Here is a 26,661-nt window from a genome sequence, read left to right as displayed (position 1 = left end):
ACACTGGCCACTACCAGAATATCACACGCAACAGCAGCTGCTCTAACTTCATTATTTTACACCAAGGGCTGTGAGAGAAAGAATCCAACAAACAAATGGTTTAACTCTCCTTTTTGCTTTCTCTCTGTGCAAGAGAAATGCCTTCTTTTTTTCTCGTCCTGTGATACTGTCCATCTGCATGAAATTACTTCCACTGGATTGGTGTCCTAAAGGTTTGCAAGTGTTGCTGCTCTTGGGACAAAGAAATTCCCAGTCTTTATCTTTGAAGAGAACTGTAAATTGGTTCAAAGAAATTCAGGAGCCTTAAACCGAAGGATTTGCATGGTCTCCCTGGCATGACTTTCTGTGAAACTTAACAGTTTGTTCCTTAGTCCCAGATTTCACAGAATACTCCAGCTGGGGTTGCACTGTCGTTGGGGCATGTGCAGCAGGGTACTCCAGGGCCTGGCTGCCAGTGGGGCTGAGGTGCTGGGGACAGCTCTTGTGTGGGACAGCTCGTGCCACAGGGTGGCAGCCAAGGCAAAATGATGGTGTCCAACCTCTGGGCTTCAGAGGCGCAGACAGGAGGAGGAAACAAATTCGAGCAGCTGTGATAGAAAGTTCTCTGGCAAACCTGTGTTTTCACAGCTGTGGATGTTTTTGTCAGGCTTGTCTCAGCTCTGGGCTTTTAAGTGACTGACAGCACTTAGGAAACATATGGCTCTCTGGGAGATGGAGTGCTGTGAACTTGATCCTTGCCATGCCTCATTCCTCAGTTATTTCTCAATGCTTGGGGTTGTGCTAGACCACTGCTCTGGGCTGGATGGGGTGGGTGACAGGGTGGCCAGAGGTATTTCCACTGGTTCACAGCAAAAAATCTGGATTGGACCCAGAGCTGCTTGTGCAGTGCTGTCAATAGCTGGAGAGAATTCTGTTTCCTTCCATCCAGATGCTTTCCCATAATGATGCTTTGCTTTTTGGCATTCCCCATAGCTTACCTCCTGGAGCAGGCCACTGATGGGAAACAGAATGGGAGGACTAAGTTTGAGGCTGTATACACTTCAGTCTTCCCAGGTTCATTTTAACTTTTGGCAGTAAAAGGGTTTGTACTTTGCCTGTGGGACTTTGCAGCAGAGCCCACGGGAGACCTACCTTCCTCACCTGTGAGCCTGGAGCAAGCGGGTCACCAATAATCCCAGAGCAGTGCTGAGCCTGTCTGGATGTCACTCTGATAGTTAACTCTAGCTCCTTGATAAAATCTAATGCATGTAGAAAAAAGTATCCTGTCTCATATTCCCAGAAGCTGGAGAGTCACTGAAACTGAGAGAACTGAGAGAAACTGAGCACAAGTTTCTAATCAAACAACAAAGTACTGTGGCAACCTGTATTTGAACTACAATGTTGTTAGATGACATGGTTATAGAATTTATATTTTTCTGCTTGTTTAAAATGCTGGTTATGAAAAACAGCTTTAATGTTCACCAGGTTTCTTCTCGTGATTTTTTTGTTATTTGAATTTCAAGTAAGAAAATGTGTTAGTTGATGTTTAAGTTTTTCAAAGGCTTGAAAGAATCAATTCAGGTTTTGTTTTTCCTGCACAATACACTAACTTTTCTTTCTCTGAATGGGACACCTCTACAGTGACAGTTTGTATGCTGTACATACAGGTTATACTTCCATACTTGTTTGGAAGTATAACCTGTGGTAGCATAATAACTTCACCTAAGAAGTGAGGGATAAACTTACGAAGAGTATGATTTATTCACTGGGATGCATTTGTTTTGCAATATATAACAGGAAAGGAGAATTTCATCTGAAGGGTAGGCGAAAATTATTTGTTGTAATCCATTGGCCAGGCCTATTTGCATGAGGCACTAACCCTGACTTTAAAGACGTAATGCCTTTCTTAAGTGGTTACTACATTACCTTAGACTAGCTCTGCTGATTTGTTCTTCCTTGTAAAAAGGACAGCATAACAACAAGTGTTTCCTTTAGAAATTCTTTTAATTTAAATGAGTTACACAACACTAAGTTTACAAGTTTTTTGGAAGAGGTTTTGTATTGCTATGGACTTGTTATTGCTTCTTTTACTTGTGCATTTTTGCAAAGATATTTTGAAAATGATCAAGAGAAAGTGTGTTTTGGTCCACCTTAGGAAAAGTTTAAAAATACAGGAGTAGCTCTCCTAACACACAGCATAATGCCATCTACCATCTGACTTAGTGTGCTCCTTTAGAGCAAGTCTATTCTGTCTTATGGCAGGAAAAAGGAATAAAATAACTAATGGTATATTTTAATTTCATTGCTTTGAACTGAAATAATGGACACAGTTTCAATGTTCTTTTCCCTCTCCACTTCATGTTTTCTTAAGTTGAGCAGATTATTAATATTTCTTTTTGTTCCATTTTGGGTTTGCTTGACTTCAGTTCTCATGGCGCAGATGAGCCATGCCCTTCAGAAGTGTTGAGCTTCCTGGGTTTTCAAATAATTCACTAATGCAAGAAAGCATTTTAGAAGGTTCTGGCATATCTGTGCAAAGTTGTCATTGAGAAACATTGTTCTTTTTGCATTGATATGTTTAATGCAAAATAAGTTATAAAGTGAGAGATAAAGACAAGCATCTTAGAGGAAATACTTAAGATGTTATCATTCTGTTAAGCTTTGTGTAGATAGCTCCTCAAAGCATATTCAAAGCATTTTGCCTGAAGAATGACCTAGTGACATACTTTTAGTGACATCTCCCTTGTAATTTTAAAATCGGACTCCCCAAAAGACAATTCAGTATTACATGTGAAGAATGGGAACTGACGTGTTTAATCATTTATTATGTCAGAATGATGCTTTCTAGTTTGAAAGGACATTGTCAAGTAGATTCATATAGAAAAAAATTGAAATATTTTCGTGCCAAAACATGGGTAATACTTAGTACCTGTAAGAAAACAGGATTTTGTTTCAGTCATCTAAATTCAGTCAGTCATTATTTCAGCATGTCATCTTTAATGCAGTCCATGTGTAAACCACATCATGCCTGTTTTAGGAGAGCTGCTATATTACACTTTTACTGTAAAAGAAGTGAGATTTGGTCTGTCTAGGTATAATTAGGAATAGAAAAGTTGCTTGCAAAAGCAATGTTAAGAAGTATGAGAGTGCTTCAGCTGGAGTGCTGAATGAGAATTTCCTTTTCAGGTTGAAAAAGAACATCTTTTGGCCAGTGTGCTTTTCCTCAGAGCCAACACTTAAGCTTCAAACTCTTAAGACATCTCTTAGCTGTTTGCTGTCCTAGTTTTGCTGTCTTGGTAAGACCAAGACTCTTGTTATGGGCAGAAAAAAAGATTTTGTATTGTAAGCGTGAAAGAACAGGAGACCAGGCACATGGATCCCGTGGGAGGGGAGGGGAGGGGAGGGGAGGGGAGGGGAGGGGAGGGGAGGGGAGGGGAGGGGAGGGGAGGGGAGGGGAGGGGAGGGGAGGGGAGGGGAGGGGAGGGGAGGGGAGGGGAGGGGAGGAGAGGAGAGGAGAGGAGAGGAGAGGAGAGGAGAGGAGAGGAGAGGAGAGGAGAGGAGAGGAGAGGAGAGGAGAGGAGAGGAGAGGAGAGGAGAGGAGAGGAGAGGAGAGGAGAGGAGAGGAGAGGAGAGGAGAGGAGAGGAGAGGAGAGGAGAGGAGAGGAGAGGAGAGGAGAGGAGAGGAGAGGAGAGGAGAGGAGAGGAGAGGAGAGGGAAGTTACATTAGAGTTTCTAATGATGATGGTGTAGATAAAGTATTTCCACTTCAACATCTTATGCACATCATCTCTGTTCCTTTTAATTTTGAAATATATCCTCCTGTCTGTAAGCTAGAGGAGCAGTTGCTAAAGCATGGATCATAGAGGCAGGTGTGAGCCCACAGCAGAGGTGTGGCCTTTATTTTCGTGTGCACTGGGCAAGTGCGTTCAGGGTGATGTGGCAGGGAAAGCTGGAGGAAACCATGTAATTACAACATGCCTTGATGGAAAAAGTACGTGAAACTAGTCATTGGCTTAAAAAAAAGCAAGATTTCAGAAAGTAATTAGAATTGCTGAGTGGAACCTGATCTGTAAACTGATGTGCAAAGAGGCTTTTTTCATGAAGGGTGTTGTGAAAAAACTTTTAATCAGATTCCTATTCCTCATCACATCTCTTCAGTTTTATATGGCGTGTCTTCATGCCCAGGGCTCTGAGGGCTTTTATATTTCAATTTTTAATTTTAATTTTTATTTTATTTGATCATGCATTTAAAAACGGCTTTTGTGGCAGTCCATTTTAACTATGGGAAAATGAAAATTTTATGCAGACTTCACAGCAAAATGGAGTTTCAGTGATCTGTAATATACAGCTACTTTGTGCCATTATCATTTAATACTTGGCTGGAAAGTCTGTATTGTTGTTTTAACATTTGGTGTTCTGTCTTGGGAATGGGTGGTGCTTCTTAATCTGCTTCAACTTAAGTCTTGGTGGAGGGGATCATATTTTGTTATGAGGTAAGGTTGCAGATTATTTATTGGCACAGCTCTTCCCAACTGAAAAAATATTTACCGGTGAGAAGTCAGGAGACTACTGAACTATTGGCTTACTTTGTCTCCAGCCTGTTGCCTAGTACATTAAGGAGGGTTGGGCCTGATGCTTGTCATTCCTTCCTCTAGCCAGCCTGATGGAATGGAGCCTTGCTGTCCAGGAAGCATGAGGCAGGCAGCCACATGTTCTCTCTCATGGGTATCTCCTTGACCTTCTGGCTATGGCTGCCCGCAGCATCTGGTTCCTGTCAGATGTGTCCTCTGTTCAGGGACTGTGGTGCATTTGCATTTGCTAAATGTGATTATTTCACATGACTTTCCCATCTCTCGCGTCTGTGATTGGTTTCTGATCTAGGGGTTGACCCTGAACATGCATCTCAAGGCTTGCTTCTTGCTTTAGTGATTAAACAGGCAGTCAGAAGGGTAGATTATGGTGAGAAAAATCTAAAAGCAAAGGAGGCATGGGCAACTTCCTGCAAGTAAGACTAAAATTCCCAGATGGAGATCACATAAATCTCCAAGGATACCCATAATTCTGTACACAAGTATTTTGCTTTCAGTGGACTTGCTCTCCCAGTTTCTGAATATACTTTTTAAAAACACTCACGGGGAAAAAATTCTCTGAAATGTTTGTGATATATATTTTTTATTGACTCTGCAGGAACTTTTTCAATAGTTGCACGTAAAATATTGTTTTCTTTGTGAAATAAGGGAAAGGAAATCACACTGGGGAAGGCTCTGAGAAATCAGTGTCTTAACCTGTGGTACAACTCTTTGTTGCCGTGTGATGCAAGTGCTTTCATGAAGGAGGTGGGGCAGGGCAATGAGATGAAAGGTCCAGCTGGTTTTCTGCTAAAATTTATGGGTATATGTGATGTTAGCTATCTGAACCAGTGTTAATGTTGGCTACAAAAATAATTGTATTCAGCTGTTAAAAACATTTTTCAACATTAGGGTCAGTAGTCATAGAGATGAATATTTGCTTCCATCCATTGTTTTCTGACATTACAGTTACATTGAATCAATTCTGTCATAAGTATGTTGGCTGAACATTCATCAGAATTATTACTTGTTGCATACAGCTCTCAACTTGTTCATCAATTCACGATGCTAAGTGGTGTGCAAAGCTCTTAGTCCTTGTCCCAGAGGCTTTGCATGGAAAGGCATCTTGACTTACAGTAGATGATTTATGACTGCTGAAATATGAATTATTTTTTCCTTGCAAAAAAAGGCTGTGCTCGTGTAACTGGGGAAAAACACTGTTTTTCTCTGTGTTGATGTTGACTGTTACAGCAGAGATTTCCTTCTCTTGCAGGGCAAAGTGTGCCTTCAGCATGGTATTCTTGGTACATGAGGCATTGCAGCATCTTTTTATCCAGATTTCCTTGCAGATTTCTCAGTATCATTTGACCTGACCCTGGTCAAGGATTATGACTTACGTGGCCTTCTAGGAGTGGCATGTAAGGTGATATTGGCACCAGACTCAGGAGTGTGACCAGTTTGAATAATGCTGAATGACTGTGCACAGGCAATCACAGGAGTGTTGCTGGACATGTGGCTGAAGCCTGAATCAGCTCATTGCATTAGTCATTTGTCAAGCAAGGAAATCTTCTCCCACACTTCTGGCTTTGTTTCCATATGGGGATCTCTTGAGGAGGGTTAGGCCATCCTTGTGTCCTCTGAGGGGAAGATGGAGTTTTTTTCGTTTTCTGCCTTTTCCGCAGCAGTTATGTTCTTCTCCCCTCCTGGATGCTCAGCTGTGCCAAAAACCTGCTATCCTGACAAGATTTGTAGCTGTTCTTTCTTGGCAAGATTGTTGGGCAGGGTTGTGTCAGAACACTTTTGGCCAAAAAAGAAGCTGGAATACTTGTCAGTCACAAATCAATTTGTAGAGTGGCTCACTGAGTTTGTGACACTTGGAATTAATTTGCATTTATCCAAAATATTACCAAAACTGCTGTATTTCTGAAATAATTTTTACAGTCAGGCTTGAGGCAATGCTGTGTCTGTGTTTTGCATTTTTAATGCATCTTAATACGTCTGCCTCTGGTGCTGTCCCATATCTCATGGTGATTCTGATAACTGGTAAAGGGCCCTGTTTCAGAGGAAGTGGGGAAAAAGGCACTTACGTCTTTGATTATAAGAATCTTTGTAGTAACCATTTTTGCTCCAACATCTGCCAGGTTGAACTAAATCAGGGGCAGTGATTAGCAGACATGAACTGAGAAGGAAAAAAGTTCTTTAATTGGTATTCAAAGGCACTGATCTTGGTAGAAGGGGTCATCCTGCATTCCTGTCAGCTGTCCTCGTTTTCTACTGTCAGACAATCTGCACTCTTTATAAGTGCCTATTCACTGTCTTTGAAGCCTTCTTTTTCTTAAGTTGCTCCAAGTTATTTTGGACTTTAGGACAGTGGTAGAACTTTTTATTTGGAAGGATGTAATCCCTATTAAATATTGATACTTACATTGACCTCACTCGCCTGATCTCACAATTTGTTTACCTAACTTAATTTTAAATGCTATTCTTAAGTTTCGTGGCAGGCAAGAATCAATTGGATCTTCCTCTTTTGTTCTTGTCGTCTGTAAAAGCTTTGCTCCAAAGGCTATTACTGTATAAATCTGAATATTTCTAAGATGCATATCCAAGTATGTATTTCCAAGATTAAATGCTTATTTTGTTCCTGGGGGTGTTTTGGGCTTTCCCTAGCTCCGTCACGCAGATGCGGTGGTGTTCGGCAGCACGAAACCCGATGATGTTCCTGCGAGCTGGATAAAGCCTGGGGCCACCATTATCTATTGTGCTCATGGTCTTCTCTCAGGTAAGAGGTGATAAAAGGTAACAGGTCTTGCAAGTGATGTACAGTGAGCCTTTGAGATGTGTGTGGCATCTTGGTGACAACACAGTGTGGTGAAAAGCTGCATCTCTGTGGAAGGGCCTTTAAAGGTGTGTGTACAGGGCATCTGTACACCTTCCTCTTATGTATAAATAGGGAAAAGATGTTAGGTGAGAGAAGAAAGGTTGGAACAGATTCTTTATACCAGGATGATTAGATAAACAATGACCCAATGGATTCGGAGAGTTCAGAGGGAAGACTTGGGTCATCAGATGAGCTATTATATAGTGCTGTTTTGTACGGTGCCTTATCCTGTGATTTCTCTGGACTCACCTGGAATATGGGAAAAGGAGAAGAAGAGAAGAAATGTCAACTGCAAAGTGCTGTGAAACTGCAGAAAGTGGTGCAGGAGGGAGTACAGAAATTGTGTGGTTAAGGAGAGGCAGAATGTCTCCTGCAGTAATCATTCCTACAAAAAAGGGTTCATCTTCCTTTTCTCCTAACTTCTTGTGGGGGGTGTATGTGTTCAATAATTTCTCAGTTAAAAAAATGGAACAGAATTTTCTTGGGAATAAAATTAAGAAATCTTCCCAGAAATTACTCTGCTGCTAGAATAACATGTAGTAATAATACTAACATGTAATTTTACGTCTCCCGTAAAGTTCCTTAAAATTCTGTGAAGATCTCTAGATATTTTGTAGATTTTGGGTGTATATATTAATTCAACTGCTCAGCATCCCAATGAAATTATGCTGCAAATGAATAGGAAAATGAGGAAGTACATGGATAGCATGACTGGTTAATCTGGGTTTTTTAAAAAGTCTTATCACAAGTGTACTAGATTGACATCTATTGATACGAAACTGTGGAAATGGGCATAAAGCTGAGAAAACCTAATTGCGTGGGTTTTAAACTAGGGATATTCCCTAAGGGCAAATTAAGCAGACACTCCATGCAGAGCTAATGCAAGATCAGGCTCATAATAAAGCAGCTGCTGTTCCCATGCAAAGCATGGCCTTAGCAATAGATTTCTTTCCTTGTCTTTCATTTTATCCTCTTGACTTGAACAGACACTGCAGGTGTTGAGATCTGGGTTATTATTCACTTGATTGTCTGAAGGCATTTGGACATGCACTGTCTACCTCCCAAAGCAGATCTCTGATCCTACTGAGGATCTCAAGAGTGGGTACCAAGCCTTATCCCTTCCTGGTGCTGCACAAAAGAATACATATTTTCTTTTTCCTGACTAGTGATTAGGAGACTCCTTGCATCTCTAATGCCTATTTATTTCCCCTATGGATTTTTTGGATATAATTGTTAAGTATCTGTAGGGCAGGGCTTGGCACACAGGTCTCTTCAGCAGGTACTCAGCCTACCAGTATGACACAGCCTTACATGGAGGAGGAATGGGGGAGAAAGGGAAATGAACAGAGAAGAGAGGGAGTGGTGGTACAGCAGTCTTACCTATAAATAAATAAATTAAAAGGAATCTCCCCTCCTCATTTTAATCTTGCAAGTAGAAACCTCTACATGACAGACTTGAGGTGGTTCTGGCAGGGTGGGATAAGCCAGTCCATGCAGCCTGAGTGGGCACCAGGAGTAACTGGACTCTCCCAGCGGTGTGTGCTGCCTGGTGCAAGTCCCACTTTCAGACCCCTAATCCTCTCCATTGAGAAATGAGTTTGTGTAAAGTTACACAGTGTAACTGCATGCTACAACTTAAGGCTTAAATACCTTCATGCCTTAGTTGCTCCAAAGAACTATAGATAAAATTGGTTTCCCTTCTCTGAAAGAGTGTTGTTAGAAGAACTGCATTACATACCACAGTAACATTCATTCCTAATGCAGGAAATGTAAAATTTGGCATAAGCATATACATTTCTTTCCATTTTTCAAGTTGTAGCAATGCTCTCTGTTAAGTACTGCAGGTTTTTTTTGGAAAGGCAGCACGAGATTTTTATCAAGATAATTTAAATAGAACTTATCTACCAAATGTCTGTCTCTTTGTATGGTTATGCTTTTGAGGTTGTCAGAACCTTGGAGAAACTTCGAAATGACATCAAAAATGCATTTTACCAGCTGTTGGTCTCAAGGCTCACTAGAGAGGTACATAAAACACAGGTGTCTGATAGGAAGAATGCACTTAGTTTAGTTGCAAGATGTTTGTGGAGAGCCCATTGTGGAGTAGTTGTGACCTTGGAGGAACAACTGAATCTTATAACCGACTCTTGACTTCCATGGAATCTGGCTGAGGTGCTTGGAAATTGTTCTGGATTTTTTCTTGCTTTAGAAATGTCCAGCTTAACATCTGTGGGGTCGCAGGAGCTAAATGAAGCCTGAAAGCAATAATGGTCATGAAGCAACTTTTGTTCTTGCTAGATGGTGGCTAGATTTCCAACTTCGTGTGGGTGTAATATCATCTAACACACTCACATGTTTTAAAAGCACTCAGAATTTGCAAGGACATTGCCGAATTGGGGAAATGTAATGTTGTAAATCAGGAGAGTAAAGATAAAAGTGCTCCAAAGTGACAATTCTTTTTCAAGTTTTTTTTTTTTTTGATCGAAGATTTTTAAATTATCACAATTTTAAATCATTCTGCAATTTTCTAGCAGTGCAATGTCTGCTTCTGTTGCACTGACAGTCTGGGAATCAGGTGAGTGCTGGTAGTGTCTTACAGGAATATACTTTATATGTAAATATATGGAAATGAAAATACAATTTGTTTTTCTGAACAAAACTTAAGGATGCCAGAATTATTTGAGATTTGATGTCCAACTCCTTTGGGGTCACTTGTAAGCTGAAGTTCACATAGTTTAAGTATGTTAGTGGGAAATTCAACCATTTCTCCACCTCTTCTTTATTCTAAGCTGCCTGAGCAGACAGGTAGCACCTGACAGCAGCTCTCTCACTCATCTGCACAATAGGGTGTAAGTCAGAGGAGGGAGCACAATGTCTGAAGTTCATCTGATCTGACCATAGTCCGAAGCAGAGAGAGCTATTCCAGCTTCCATCTGGAAAATTTATCCTAAGAGAGCTGTTGCAATCCTGTGATTGTCTTGCTAACTCCATGCGTGCATGACTTTCACCTCTAGTTTCACCTTCACCCCTGTAAAAGCCTGGTTAGTCATTTGTGGGGTGACTGTGTAGCATAGGCAGTCTGAGAGAAATAGTTTATTGAAGGGAATTGTCTAATTCTAGTATGTATTTACACACATGCTAACTCTGCCCTGATAAAAATAGTCCTATTAAGCCAAATAACATAAAAAGTCAAAATGTTTCTGAAAAGCACAGCTGTCTGAAAGGGGATTTTAAACTTCGTTCTTCCTGCTTCGTTTGTCTGTTTGGCAGCTCTCCCAGCCTGGTCTCAAAGCAACAAGAGTCAGCTTATGACTGTAATAGACTATTCCAGTAAAACTCCTCTGTCTAAATCTAAGGCTGAGCTTCTCCAGAAGAAATTGTTTGGGGTCTGTTTGTCTGTTTGTTTTAATTGCAAGTGTTAATGCAAGTAGAAGGATTTTTCAGACACTTTCTTAATTAGAGTTTAGTATGAGGACTGTTGCCTTCAGCTTGGTTAGCTTTGTCACTGCTGGCAGGAAAGTTTGAGGAAGGGTCAGGAAACATATGGAATGAGGCTGAGGGTGTCTGCAGAGAGGGTCTCTTGCTCTCTCAGCAATGGGTGTGGGAGAGTGGGCTGTAGCTGCCACCCTGTCTCCAGTCTCAGTGTTCTGTGCCCTGCTGCTCTGGGACCCTTGTTGGGAGGGGTGACTGTGCAAGGAAACGTGAGCCTTTTATGACCAGTATAGAACGGGTGAACAGAGCAAGAGCTTGACCAGGTCAGGGTTTGCACTTCAGTTCCCCTGTGGCAGAAAGGTTAAAGCTGTCAGCTTTAACAGTTGTTATTTTTTATTACAATTATGTCTACGCCCTTCAGAATGTGGCTACGGCCTTGATATGCCCACAGAGACTAGGATGTGAATTTTGGAAAAATTGTGTCTAGATAAAAGTCAATGAGCAGCAACAAAAGAACAAGCCAGAAGAAGGATTACAGCAAAATGACAAAATATGTTTAGTTGGGGTAACTAATGTAAGATTATAATTTGATATATTTCCAATAGAAACAATTATAGCTGTCTCTGAAGTTGAAGTCACTCTGAATTGTGAAGACTCTCCAGAGTACCTACCTTTAATATCATGCTGATGGAGATAACTGTTGCTATTCAAAAAAATTTTGTATATATTCTTTCCAAGTTATAATAATAATTGTTAAATTTCAAGTCAGCATTCAGAAATTTTTTATTTGGATGTAACTTTCAAATACACATGCTCCTACTCAAAAAAGATTTGTGATTTATTGCTGAAATACTTATATTTTTCAGAGGAACACAGCTATGGTCAGCAGAACAACCCTGCTGCTGAAAAGACTGTTGGTTCTCTTGCAGTAGCAATGAGAATGCAGGTTAGTGTACTTTTCAATGCTGTAGATTTGTTGCTCTTTCTGTAAGTTGTGGAAATTAGTTCTACAGTTTATATTTTAACTTTTGTTTTGCTTTTTTGAACATCTTACCTGACTTCCATTTTAATAGCGACTCTTAATCAGATAGAGTGATACCTATTACATTTAATTAGAGAAAGGTAAATTAAAAATCAGACATCTCATAATTCTTGTAAAGCTTGGCAGAAGCACTTGTGTCAATAGGCTAATGTCACTCACTCTGGTAAGACTGTGAAGATTAATTTTATCTGTCTGCATTTTTGCATTATGATGGATAGAGAGTCCAAAAGTTCATTATTTAATTTTGGAAGCAGCATGAGTCAGTCAATGAACAATCAGTATCTTCCATTATTTTTAAAGTGAGAGAGAAGAATAGTAATTCTGCATCTTACCAAAATGCCCAACTGCCTAATTAGAAACTGCAACTTATGTGTTAATGGAGTTGTTTCTTTTTGAAATGTGGTAAAACAATAGAAAAGTGGCTCTTACCTTGTCTAAAACCATGAAATGGAAAAAAAAATTTAAGTCTGGGGTTTTTTTGTTAGCCTTTACCATAGAAGTTATTGCAACATTCTCCAGAGATTGTTTGAAATTAGTGTTCAGCATTTATGATGCAGCTGTTGTGTGCTGTTTTCTTGTTTAAAACCAGAACATGGTAAAAAACATGGAGCGATGGATCCAGTCCCAGCAGTACAGGAAATGGGACCTCCACTGCTTGAAACTGCAGCCCCTCTCCCCAGTGCCCAGGTAATAAGTGCTTTTAATGAAAACAAAATGAAAAATATTTTTTAAAAAGATTAAGTAACTGTGACAACCTAAAAATGTTCTGTGCCTAATTAATTTTCAGTCTTATGTGGGCTATATGTTGTGCCATTCTCTTGTATGCTTCATTGTGACCGTGTGTTCTGTTCGCTGTTGATTTTTACTTTGATAATAAGTGCTGGAGCCAAGCTTTATTTAATGAAGACCTAAAGCTAGAAGGTTTCATCGAAGAAGGGAGGAAAAGCCTTGTGCAACACCAACAGAAATGCAAAAGACAAGAAGTTCCTAATGTCTAAACCCTGATGTAGGAAGGTGTTTAGTTAAGACTCACTGATTTCAATGGCATTTGAGTTTGTATTTATTTTCTTCCCTCAGTAGAAGTACTTTCTTCTGCATTAGACTTTAAAATTCCTGTGTGGGTGTGAAAAGCAGGAAGCATATTTATTCTCATAGCCAGAATCTTTTCAATCAGTTCCTGTCATTCACTTCCCAAGGCCCCTATCTGGGCCTCAGGGATTTCAGGTCTGCCTTGGCATGATTGCTGACATCTCTGACATTTAAAGCAACCTGAGCTCTTTACTGTGCTCAAGTGCTTTGCTGTGTGTTAGTTGTGTTGGGTGACAGAGAGAGGAACCAAAAGCTTGAAAGTGAGGTAAGTGTCAACCTTTTTTTGTGCTTATTGATACGCCTGCTTCTGCAGAGGCTGAAGGAATCTCACACCAGAAGAAAGTCAGAAGAGAGTTGGAACTGCATAGTCTGGAGGATAGGAGGATCTTATCAATGTGTGAAAATACAATGTAAAATAATACAAAGAGGAACAAGGCTCTTTTCAGTGGAGCCCACTGACAGAACCACAGGCAGTGATCACAAACTGAAACCAGGAAGCTCCATTTGAACATCAGGAAATACTCCTTCACTGTGAGGGTGACCGAACATCGACACAGATTGTGCAGGGTTGGTTGTGGAGTGTCTATCATTGGAGATACTCAGAAGCCACCTGGACACAGGCAACTGACTAGCTCTAGATGTCCCTGCATGAGCAGGGGGTTGGACCAGATGACTTCCAGAAGTCCCTTCCAACCTCAGCCACTCTGTGATTCTGTAATTCTGAATCCTACTGGTGTCTTTTTGGAAAGCTGTGACAAAATGTTGCATTTTCTAAGCATTTTGATTTACTTTTCACTGTCTCTTACAGCAGTTTAATGGGAATGGACACAAAAGTAATTTAAGCCAGAGGTGCCAAAAGAATGAGTTTTCTCTTGTAACCAGGGGCACAAGGGGGCAGAAATGCTTGAGCTTTTTCTGGTCTAGCATGTCACATTTCTAGAATTGAAGCCTAAAAAACCTATCCTTAAATAATACAATTAGAAGTTAGTGTGGGATGTCATGAGTGTGATGGAAAAAAAAAACCCAAAACTTTCAAATAAAGTATTCCCAACCCTCTCTATGACATTGTGTGTTTAGTAAATAAATAATTAGATAATTAATAAATAATGGTATGTATATATATATATATATACACCATAATATAATATATATTATAGAATTAGTAATAGGACTTGCCTTTATGTGCTAACTCTATAGCTTTGTCTTTTTTCTTTTAAATGCAAAGAAACTTCAGATGGAAAGTATCCTGTAATAAAATGTAAGCTCACAGTAATACACCATGTTGTGTGGAAACAGATGGAGTTTTCATTGAAATTGAGGCAAAACTGCTTAAACTCTAAAACTAAGAACATCTGCTTTTTGATTTCTGTGAGATCTGGGTTGAAGTATTTCCAAATATATTGGAAATGGAATGGAAAATTTTCTTAGAGTATGCAGTTAAAAAAAAAAAGTCAGGTGAGTAGATGTAGAGCCTTCCTCCATCTTCTGAATTTTTCTGCATTTTGTAAATTATCACTTTGCATTGTCAGTGATGAACTTCTTGCTTAACAATTTTCAGTCATGCAGAAGAACCACTTTTGCACATCTCCAGCAATATTGAATAACATAATATATTGAATAATTCTGATATTTCCAATACAGAGAATGTACTGTCAGACTAAAAGAGTCAGCTGCAAATACAGACTTCAAAAGTCCAGGTATAACCAAATCTTTAATTTCCTGTGTTTTAGGAAAATATATGTAGTAGGAGAAAAAAAATACAAATTAACTTTGTCATATTAGTCTACATCTTTCTCCTCTTGCTAAGTGCATCAATTATTTTAATAGGACAATAGTCACTCTGAAAATTTTCCTTTCTTAGATCTTTAAGGGACCACACTACCACCAACTTAGCAAGAATTTTCTGGGACTTGAGTTGTTTATATATAGTAAGTTTTGAGTGAAAACTTCAGGTGATCTTTGCCATGTGATGTTCATAAGCCACTCTGTCTTGTGTTCTCGTTAAATTTTTATGGCTAGTTGTGTTTGAAGTCACACATAAGAAGCCAAAGGTATGTCCTTCTATGAAAGAGGATGCACTTAGTATGTCTTTGAAAGAAAACAGGTTCCAGGTTAGTGCTGTGATTGAGTAACTCCTTGTCCTGTAGTACTGGATTATGTCATTATTTGGGTGGATGGTTTCTGGGTTTCACTTAGTTGCTGCAGGTGCAAAAGGGAGATACTTAATAACTATAAATGAATAATGGAGCCAGCTTAGGGTTTCTCAAAGAATTGCAAGCAATTAAGTTGGCACAGACTGATCATCTGCTGGTGGATGCAGAATGGCTAAAGTCTGCGCACAAAGTTGAGATCTGGTAGTAGTTTTATGTTCACCGATGAATATTTAAGGTCTTGCAGGATGCTTGAAAGTTCAGCTTGAGCATGAGCTTTCATGCCATTGCCAGATTCTATCTTAAAAATACTGTGATCAACTGAAACTACAGGAAGAAATTTAGCCCAGTTAGGCTGAAAGTAATTTTTAAAGTTGTTTTTGTGGTAATGTGAGCAATTCAAAGCCCAAGAAGACAACTCTTCACATCCTGTGTGCCAGCCCCTGGGTTTCCATGCTGCAGGAATGTTTATGTGAACATAATGTGCAACTTGGTCAAGCTCACAAATGAAAAATCCATGATGGAGTATTAAATCTAAAGACTTCAGGTTGTCCAGGTCAGGAACTGCAGATACAATTGAGTGTCCCCTACAGCCACATCCCCTCAGGGAACGTGTGCTTGCCTCAGCTGCTGCTCACCCTTGCTGGAGGTAGTTTGTAAGCTCACTGGATGTCTTGGCTGAGCCCTGTGCTTTAGGTTCCTGCTCGATGGCCATTCTTAGTTTAGCTGTGTTTTAGAAGTGCATGAGTTGATCTTCAAATGCCTGGTTTCCTTTGGTGCCCTCGCATGAAAGGTGCTGCATGCACAAGCTTCGGGTTTAGTGCATGTGTTGGTGTGACTGTTGGCCAAGGAATGCATGCACTTTTTAGTAAATCGTATGCACTGAAATATGCTGTGAGGGAGGAGAACAAAAGGGAAAAACAAACCCAGAAACATCCATTCCAGTGGGACATGCTTGAGCATCCAGCAGACACGTTTCTAGCTTGATATGAAAGCATTACGTAATACTTGGAATATGATTAAACAAGAGCTCTCTGTGAAATTGTAACAATTAACAAACACTGTACGTGATTTTTCAATGTTATATTAGGTGTTAGTTGATATTTAAGTTTGGTTAATAAAATGTGAGAGAGAATTGAAAAACTCATTACAATAACTCCATTGTTGGATTATTTGCCGTTGTTTTGTGCTCTGTCGTCGACCACCTAAGCTGAGAGAAATCTCCTGGCCCTTATTTGTTTTCTTTTCCAGTGATCTTGAGATTTCCCGAGCACAGAGTCCAAAAGCTGTTGATGTACTTGCCAAGGAGATAGGATTGCTTACAGATGAAATTGAGATCTATGGCCAAACCAAAGCCAAAGTACGTTTGTCCCTGCTGGAAAGGTTAAAGGATCAACCAGATGGAAAATATGTTCTAGTTGCTGGGTAAGAATGCTGTGTAATGTCATTAATGTCTGCTGTTCCCACTCCTATTAATATAAACATGCAACTTACATCTTTTTTATACTCTGCACAAATAAGAATCTTGAATGTTTTCATCTGTATGTTGACTTTCTGAAAGTGAGCAGGTTTTGAACTTTTTTGAAGTAACGCAGCTTTTTTTCCAAACTCTTATTACTGAAGTAAAGTATATTTTATAAAAGGTAATTTGTTCTATGATTCTGTGAAATGTTGGTGAGTGGAGTTTTTCTTACTGTTTTTATCAGAATTTTAAATGTTTAACTTGGATATTTAAGGCTACTTGTATTGTGGCTGTTTATAAACAAACGTTAACAGAAGCTACATGCTAATCTGTTGATATTAACAATAAATACTTTTTTTATTGAAGAACAGATTACAAAGTTTAAAAAGACATGTTTTTTCTCTGAAATGTAGACATGTCTCCAGGCAGGCTTATCCTGCTTGCTTTTCCCACGATTACAGCAAATGCAATGCTCAGCAGGAATTATACATTTCTCTTCTGAAGAACTTCAGGTTTTTCTTGTGTTCAGTGATACAACCTTTTCATTCACCTGGTTTACTAAGTGGAAACTTCTACTTGTGAACAAACATGTGAAGGTTTTCATTAATATTTAAATTGCAGTGTGTTCTTTATATTCTGAGTTACTCTATTGGTTGCTTTGTTTTAAGTAAAACCACTGAGGTTTAAAATGCAGTTTTGGCTGATCCAGAAGGAGGAGAATGCTGTTGTTAACTGCCTTGATCTACTGATTCCTCACCTTGGCTAGTGTTTCTCAAACTGTTTGCTTTACTGCCTTCCTGTGGGAACAACCTGGATTTCTGGCACTCTCTGAGATGGAGCTATTGTAGACTCAGAGACTCGATGTCACAAAAGAGAGGCAGGCGAGATATGAAGCTTTCTCCAAAGCTATGTGGTAGAAGTCCAGCATGAAAGATATTAGAGGATGCTGGAGCAGTTAAGATAAGGAAATAACAGCTGGTTGAGCTTGATTTCCTTGGCAGAGTTTTGTTTTGGTTTGGGTTTTTTTGTGGCATTGCAGAAACAAAAACAGGTTTGGCATCCGACTGAGTTTGAAGACAGTTGCTGCCATGTATTTTCATGCTCAGGATGTCAACGGCATCAGTTGGTCATCCTGCTGCAGACCAATCCAGACCTTCCCAGGAACAAACCTCTCACAGAAGAAGAGGTTATTTGAAGATATCTGGGGGTGCAAAGACAGCAAGTTGCAAAGCCCCATTCGGGTGCATTTTAATTGTGTCAGACTGCATTCACCAGTGCTTATACTTCTTCATGCTACTTTGCCTACCGTTCTCCTTCAAAGAAGGTGTCTCAAACAGTTGTCACAGAAAGAAGTGCATATGGAAGAAATGCAGAAGTTTTGACCAGTAAGATGAAAAGCTGACAAAAAGTAGAAAATTGCATCCTCTTCTAAGTTTACATAAAAACGTACCAACACAGAATGGTGTTTCAGAAACAAAGGGCCGGGTTTGGTACCTACCCAACCTGATGATGCAATGTGTTGCTATTTGTAACATCTCTGAAGTCATTGCATCTTGTAGGGTTAGTGTTTAAAGCCACATCTGCTGCAGGAGGAGTGCCTGGGCAAGGTGGCTACAATAGTGGGAACATTCTCTTCTGAGAGAGTTAAAAGCTTGACTTTGAAATATAGTACATATACAATATACATATAATGTGTGTTTATATGCTCTCAGCTGCTCTCCTTTGCTGAAATGGCTGTAGCAGATGACAATGATTTTTTAAAAAGCAAAGAACTCTGTCTGATGGGGAAATGTTCAATGCAATGAAAATCAAGTATCACTGAAGTGTGGAAATTGGGGAGTGAAATAATAACCTCATTTGCCTTCATTCTCTCCCTTGCCAAGGCAAGGTCAACCAGAACCTGCCATTTGGACTATTATGTTTGTTCACAATAACTAAAGAGATTTAAAAATTCTTTTAGAAAGATGCCGTATAGGTCTTCAGAATAAATTTTCAGTGCTTCAGAGGAAACATTTAAGGTATATGCTTATATTTATGGTTCTGGTGGAAATAGTTGTAATGTATGATGGGAAGTTCCCGTGTGTGAAAAGAGTGTAAAGTGTGTGTGTGTGTGTGTGTGTATTCAAGAAACTCCAAAGCCTCCAACCTCCATTCATGATGCTGCCAGCAACATTTGTGCCTGCAATTGCACATTCAGATTTGGAATGTGTAGGAATTTATAAATATTTGCTGCAAATGCATGTCTAGTTTATTCCTGATATGTGAAAGACCAAACTTCTTGTTCTGAACAGTAAAATGCAACTGAAATGTACCTTTTTATCTCTGAGGATAGTTGTATTTATGGCTCTTTAAAAAGTTGCTAACTGCAAAGTCTTTTTTGTTCTTTCTAAATGCAAACAAATATGGCTAAGTGTCTCATCCAACATAAACTTCGTCTGCTGAAATATTGCAGTTTGATTAACAGATCGTGACATCTGAAAACAGGATGAAGAATTTATTTCTTCATAAATTCCATTTACTTCGGTATGGAGACCATTCTTTTCTCTTTTTCTTTTTTTTCCCTCATTCTTGCTTTTTTATTTTCTCTGTGTTTGGCTTGCCATAGGGCTGGTGTTAAGACACTGTGGGGGCAGAGCCACAACTTATCACAGAGTAATTGGTACTTGGGCATCAACTGCCTGTAAACAGGAATTTAGGGTGCTAAATAATATGTTGCAGGATCTGTTAACTCAAACTGCCTCCACTCATTGCCAGCTGAGAGCATGCAAGTGAATGCAGCTTGTGCTAGGAGCTAAGTTTAGGGTCCAAGGTAACCTAATCATGCATTCAAGCATGTAGATGGCATATTCATAGACACAACATGAAATTACAGCTGCAGTTTGTTAGAATCTATGTTTTTGTGTGTATGTTTCAGCATCTTGTTTCTAAATGCTGCAGTGCTGTGGCTTTTAGGAGATAATTCTGGAAACTTGTTCACTTCAAAAATGCAAAATGAGGAAGAATAGAAAATGGGAAAATTATGAAATACAATGCTGCTTTTAACAAGAAGTGTGTTGGATTTTGAATGCTGGAAAATTTAAAATGGATTGTATTTCTTTCTATTGTGTCTCTTGGGCTGCAAGGTGCTTAAAAGCTACGAAGAAAGGAAAACAAAAATTAGAGGAAAGATAGAGGGAAGGATAAGAGGGGAAAATACCCCTGTGTTGATGCCCTCAATTGTCTGACAGTCCAAAGTAAAGTTAGTCGAGACAGTTATCATGTATTGGTCATGTCATTACACAGCTTCTGATTGGGATTTTCTTGTGTGAGTCTGTAGTGGATTATGAGAGTTTGTAGTGGAGGATTCCTCAGTCTGTCCCTGTCTTTGTTCAGACACTTTAGCTTCATAGTGATCTCTGTGCTTTTGTACTTGGAAGCTCCAGCCCCAACCCAAGAATGCCACTGCAACGTTGTCATAACCTCCTCTCCATGATGTGACAGCAGTTGCAACACTTCTTTGCTCAGAAATACATTTCTGATAGTTGTCATCTCAGATGGGAGACGTTCGTAGGTGGAACTCAGTTGCCCATGGCCTCCATAGGCCTGGCTTTGCAGGTTTCCATGTGGATCACAGGAATTATGAACTCATTAAAATCTTTGCTGATACCTATGAGTTGAACGTTGGAAATTTGAAAGAGAATTGTCACATATCCAGTGAAGTTCTTGCTGGAGTCACGGTGGCTGGAGTAGCTGTGAGGAGGTTACAGCTGGTGCAGTGTATGTCTCCCTGTTTGTTTATTTTCTCTTTGGGAGACCTCATGTAGCTTTCCCACAGAAACAGCTCTGCTGTAAGCTAATGTGATGTATAACAAACAAAAAGTCTGCATATTCTTATCTTTGTTTTGATATACATAAAGAGAGAAGGCTTTCCAATGTTATGGAAAACTTACTTTGCCAAGTTGCTGATGACTGCTTGGTAGGTGGCAAAGTTTAAGGCAGAAAATTATTGTGGGGTTTCTGTGTTTTGATTGAAAACATACTTAAGTAACTTGAAGAATAATGCAAATGACTGTTAAAGTCTCTTGAAGTTCATTAAAATTCATTGCATTTTAAAGGGGATTTTTCCTCAATTTGCACAAGGTTAAAACCCAGCATTGCACAATTGAGCTAAAGTTAGCCATTGGCAGTTGTAATTTTATACCCATGTGAGCAAGTGACCTAAGCTGCAAGAGTGTAGGCTCAGTAGTGCAGCCAGCAAAAACAGCTCAACGTCCACAAAACAGCTTAAGTGGATTATTTTATTTATAAAACCTAATCAAAATAGAGCAGGTACAAAAGGGAAGATACTTAAAATAAGCTTTTGAAGGGAAATTATTGGAATAGAATTTTCTTTTAATTTCAGGCATTTTTTTCCTTTTTCTTTTAACTGATGTTTAAAGCTGAGATTTTGGTAACTGTTGAAACTAAGAAATAACTGTTTAGCTCTTGAGTTTCCTGCCAGTTTAATCAATGAGCAGTGGTGTGTTTCTCTTTTTGCTTTCTGGAAAAAGGTCTGTCTCATAGAAAACTCCTAGTGCTTTCTGCTTCATATTACATAGTCATTTTAGAATAGGCCACTCGAGTGACCAGAGCATTTTAGTAACATGACACTTGATTGTGTGTTGTTTTCTTCTGTGACATGTAGATATTATTCTTTATGCTACCAACATGCATTCTGCTTATGCATTTGTCAATTGCAATTTCCTTTCCTTTGCTGGATAGGAGGCTGCATCTTTGATTTTGCTGGTTTTGTAGGAGTTGTAAAGAGTCCCTGTGTTGCTGTGCTTGCCAGACCAGCCACCTGCCACGTTTTGAGCTGAACCAAGTACATAACTAGGGATGGTGTCTGAATTCTCTTGAGTGTGAACTTCATATATCTGATGCTCAAGAATAGAGGTAGCCACTAACAGGATGCCCTGCAAATGCAAATTTTTCTATTAGTAGTGCAGCCATTGTATGCACTGGGTTTTTTGGGTCCGTGGAAAGTTCTTTACTGGTAACTTCCAGTAAACAATTATAGTCTCTTTTATAGTAGAATACTTTCCTTTTGGGTGTTTCATTATTGTTTTTTCTTTTTGTTTTGTTGTTACTATTTTAAAATAATTGATAGCTTCAAGAGCTGTTACCTTGTTAAATCTTTGAACGCAGTAATGCCTCAGGATTACTCATATATTCCTTAAATCTGGTTTTAATGCACAGGAATAAGAGGATCAAGTAAATGAGATTAGGACAATAGACAAAAGTGAATGAGATAGTCGGAGAACAAGGGGTAAGGAAACCATGCTAAGAATTGTTTGAATGGGTTTGGGGAAACCAGTGTTAGAACAGTAGTCAGAAGGTGAAACTGGTAGTAAAAGTGAGTTAACCTGGCTGTGGTGCTCTGAAAGAAACACATTTGTAAAAAAGTAAGGATGCAGGGACAAAAAGGAGGTGAGAAGAAGAGTGGTGGGAAAAAAGGAAGCTATCCTTGTAGAAACAGTAAAACCCTGAGGGCTCCCTGTCCTGACAATGTAGAGGTTAAAAGTATCCTTTCTTCTAGGAACTGCAAAATTGAAAGTAAAAGAAATGAAGTAGCAATCTGTGGTCTTGCAGTAGATCAGAAGGAAATAAGAAGGCCTAGTATGGATAAAAAAACTACAGGGACCAAAACTGCTTTTGAGAGTAGATAAAGGATATGCTCTAAGTCTCCCACCTTTTTTTTGGCTCTACACAGATATTTTGCTAGAATTCTATTAATTCCTTTTTAAGTCAAAGAAGTGCCATTCTAGGATAATGAAATAGTCTGAATAATCAGTTATCGATGATGTTTTAGAATCTGATGGTTGGCGAACACAATATTATAAAATGTGTGAGAAAATTATTAAAACCAAGTGCCCAAAGTAAGTGGCCCATGGTCACATAAGAGTAATTCAAAGCAAAGAATTCACGGAATCTCTTATAGATGTGCTTAACCCCATTGGTTTCACTGAAACATTAGTTAAAAGACTACTTTTCTGAATTGTGGGTTTTTTTTCTAGAACAATATAAAGATGTTAATTTGACTTACTTACAAACTGCCATTTTTTTCCAGACATATCTATCCAGGGCATCTTTTTTAAAGTAAAAGCCAAGGATCTGATGATGCTGTAAAAGATAGATTTGTGGAAAGTTAATGTTTTTCATCTATTTTCGTTTGTGGGACAAAGAAGTGCTTTTGCCAATCTGTGAACTGACTGAACTAGGCTGATTCTTACAATTACACTAATGTTTTTGTGCCAATTGAATTGTGATCTGAGGATAGCAGTATCTTGGAAAAATTACTATTTGGGGAAGGAAGTATTTCTAACTAGAGCTAGATGTTTCAGCTCAAATTTTGAAGAGGTCACAGGATAAGTGTTCCCCTTTGACGAGGATCCATGTGCATGCTTGTATTTCCTTAGGAATGAACATCAGTTCTTAACATCAGCTTCACTAAAGTGCTTCTCTGCAGGTAGAAAAGGCACCAAAGATACGAACGGTTACACTTTGCCAAAAAGGAAGATTTGTGTGAGAGTGGTGTGAGTGGAAAAAGGACTGTGACTTTCTTCTTTTGCCCATTAGAGAAAGAAATGCTGTGCCTCAAAAGAATCATTGAAGTGCATTTTGGAGCCATGAGATGTGTTTATACCTCAAGAGAGAAAAACAGAAAGAGAAGAAAAACCCTAGCACCCCTCACACACTTTCAACGTGGATCACAAACAAATGTGCTGATATTGAAAGCAGGGAAATGATCATTTAAACTGAGGTGTCTTTCATTCACTGAAGGCTGATGAAGTTTTCTACTTGCAAAATCAGCTGTCATTACCCCTTTATTATGGGGACAAAAATAGAGTCTCCTCTAGGGACAAGAATAGACTGGAGGTTAGAGTCTCTGATTTGAATTTGGAGGTATTTTTAAAATTCTGTCCTGTTTCAGTCATGGTCTAAATATGGGAGCCATAACATGAGCTTTTGAGCTTTTGTATGGACTATGATTGTCATTGTCCCCTATTACCCTTAAATCTCTGAAACAAAAGTGTACAATAAATCATGTTCAGTTGAATATAGTGAATTTTGCATCCTGTTTTATTTAAAAAGCAGTTGATCTGTCATTGTTGAGGGTAATGGTGACATGGAAGCTGGAGAGGCATAGTTGAGTTCTACAAATAAAAGTGTTGGTTATTTAACTTAAAATATTCTATTATTTCATTCAAAGTTTGAGCAGTGGGAATAAAAGATCTCATGCATTACTGCAGAAAAATATTAATACATGCTTAGAGTATTGTGATGGATGGTTTGTTAATGAAACTGGTGAGACTTTTGTGCTGTAATAAAAATGTCTAAATTCAATATATTCTTTTTAGAACTTTTGCCAAAATAATCTTCTTTTTCTGCTATCATAGTAAATTGCTTAAATAGAAGACACATGTATATCAGCATTCCAGCTTGAGCTAGGGGCTAACATTGTGGCAGTATTTTTGTGAAGATAAAGTAATCTTATTGAAATTTGCTGTACAAATATTCTTCATCGAAATCAAAAGCTCTAAGTTCTGATATCTTTTGCCAGGCTGACATCAGCAAAGAATTTGATTAATCTTTTTTCTTGTTTTGCTAGAATAACCCCTACACCTCTAGGAGAGGGGAAAAGCACAGTCACGGTTGGTCTCGTTCAGGCGCTTACTGCACACCTTAACATTAATTCCTTTGCTTGTCTGAGACAACCTTCTCAAGGACCCACTTTTGGAGTGAAAGGTACATAATATTTGCAGAACCTATGACCTCTTTCAGATTAAAAGGAAACACTGCTTTATTCCCTTTTTTTAAATGTAATTCTTCTTTTTTAATTTCCTAATTTCTTCACTCAGCAGATTGTCCCAGTAGTAGCATATTTGATTTTTTTAATACATATGTAACTAATAGACTAAGGTTTCTTGCACATGATTTCCTGTGCAAGGTTCATACCTATGTTCCTGCACTTAACATGTATTGATAATGCAGATGAAGCCTAAACATAGTGAAAGGTTGAGAGATGCAATTAGCCATGAGGAATTTTGTGTGAGTACACACCCTTCCAGCCACCCCTCTACTTGGAGACTCTTTAAATACATTTCTAAATATTACTGTCTGAGTATTCCTTGAGAAAAGGTCCACTTTGGGTATTTCCAAGCAATACAAGGAATTTAGGAGTTGTGGTTCAGCTGTGTCAGCAGCACACGTTTGGCTAGGTCTGAACCTCTTCTCTCTGTTCTCCTGAGCTGTCCCCTCTTATCGTGGGCTGGTGCCTTTTTGCCTAGAAACTCTATGAGCCTGAGGGCCAGGTAAGACCCAGCCAGATTTCAAGCCCATTCTTGATGCTGATAGGAAGTAATGCAATCTTTTTTTTGCCATTTCTCAGCTGAAATTGGTGCCTAACTGGGCAAGCACTCCCCATCTGCTCTGCCTTGCTTTGCTGAAGTTTAAGTTAACAAGTTTGGTTTCAGCTGGAGGGCTCCTGGTGCTCGGTGCTTCTCAGCTAAGACTGGTGCGTGTGAGTGCTTGAATCCCTCCGCTCAACTTGTGCATAGGCAAGAGCAAATTTCTTTGCCTGTACCGTGAGAGATAGAGGGGAAGGAGTACTCAGGGTGTGAGGGTTTCATTCAGAAGCAGTGCTTGCTTGTGACTGCTTTGTTTTTTCACTCAGCAGCTGCATGTGCATGACTGTGTCCTCCATCTGGGCAGGAGCTGAGGGTAGACCTTACGTAGCCAGAGCCTGCACCACCCATCACATGTATGCTTTCATTTCAGAGCAAGAATTCCCTTTTTACTACCTGCTGGAAAAAAAGAGAAAAAAAAAAAGCCAGCAAAATTAAGGAAATCATGCTTATTTAGGTGCATCACTGATCTTCTAATAGAAATCAAAATGCCAAAAATGTGTCATCATTGCTGTGTTTCGCTTTGTGTGTTTAAAGATGGTTGGCTTTTTCCAAAACTGATGTGACCATGTGCTTCCCTGTGCAGGTGGAGCAGCTGGAGGTGGATACGCTCAAGTGATCCCCATGGAGGAGGTGAGACAGCCTCAACTTGCAGTCTGTGGTATGGCTTAATGGGCATGATGGTGTTCACTTGAAGATTGGACTTGGTCATCTTGGAGGTTTTACCAACCTTAACGATTCTATGATATTCACAGTGCTTGTTTGGAAATGTGTGACAGTTTCATACCAAGAGAGTCTTAATTTAGAGCTCAGCAAAACCTCTCTATGGCCAGAACTGGTGAAGAACCACCTTGACAGTGCACAGCTCGTCCAAGCAGAACTCTAATGTCAGCCCTGTAGTGGCATTAAAACTGACCCTCCAACTCCTTGTGTTAGACACATAAAAAATACAGTACCTGTGTACTTAAGTCTTAATTTTAAATAATTAAGTCTTGTACACAAGTTTTAATTTAAGATGCTCATTTCAGAGTTTTCACAAAACTTTGTTGAACTTTGTGTCAGCAGAGTTCATGCCTGGCTAGTGGCTGTTCTCCTGCAGCTAACAGAAAGCTGGCAGATGGCCCCAAAGCCAGGATGCATGCTGTGCTCTGGGGCAGATTCAGCAGTAATCCACACCTCTGATCCAGGTCAGTTAGTAGTAATGCTAAACTGATTCAGTATTAATGATGTGGAACTGTAGCTCTTGGCTTCTTATTCTTGAATCATTTAGCAAAGAATGAAGATGGTTTTGGCCTTGTTTGGCTACACTTAGAGTAGTTTACCATGTACTCAGATAAAAACAAGTCCTTCGTATGGCCCAGTGTATTTTCTCCTGGAAATCTTTAGCTTCCCCTGACAGCTGACTAATCAGAGCTGCAGTGTCAATGAGATAGCAATGATTTGTGCTGCTAATTTGTCTAAGTGAATTGAATTAAATATTTTCTTATAAAAAGATCTTCTTGTTTCCCCCTTCTAGTTCAATCTTCATTTGACTGGAGATATTCATGCTATAACTGCTGCAAATAATTTGCTGGCTGCTGCTATTGATGCTAGGATCTTGCATGAGAATACTCAATCTGATAAGGTGAGAATTAATTT

General features: G+C 39.3%; 1 protein-coding gene across 2 annotated transcripts in view; it reads left to right on the top strand.

Moving 5' to 3' along the window:
• The window catches only part of MTHFD1L (methylenetetrahydrofolate dehydrogenase (NADP+ dependent) 1 like), a 141,827-nt gene that overhangs the window by 9,133 nt on the left and 106,033 nt on the right, over window positions 1-26,661 (top strand). For both annotated transcript variants that reach the window (XM_066179094.1, XM_066179093.1), the window contains exons 8-14: window positions 7,215-7,326; window positions 11,721-11,800; window positions 12,486-12,583; window positions 16,387-16,560; window positions 24,228-24,364; window positions 25,610-25,656; window positions 26,540-26,647. In XM_066179094.1, coding sequence (XP_066035191.1) covers window positions 7,215-7,326; window positions 11,721-11,800; window positions 12,486-12,583; window positions 16,387-16,560; window positions 24,228-24,364; window positions 25,610-25,656; window positions 26,540-26,647 — 756 coding nt within the window. The remainder of the gene's footprint in view (window positions 1-7,214; window positions 7,327-11,720; window positions 11,801-12,485; window positions 12,584-16,386; window positions 16,561-24,227; window positions 24,365-25,609; window positions 25,657-26,539; window positions 26,648-26,661) is intronic.

This window comes from Chamaea fasciata, unplaced genomic scaffold (assembly GCF_029207755.1).
Source record: "Chamaea fasciata isolate MVZ Bird 193981 ecotype frontalis unplaced genomic scaffold, bChaFas1.0.hap1 SCAF_3, whole genome shotgun sequence".
Taxonomy (NCBI): Eukaryota; Metazoa; Chordata; class Aves; order Passeriformes; family Sylviidae; genus Chamaea; species Chamaea fasciata.
This window is presented reverse-complemented; position numbering and strand designations above follow the sequence as displayed.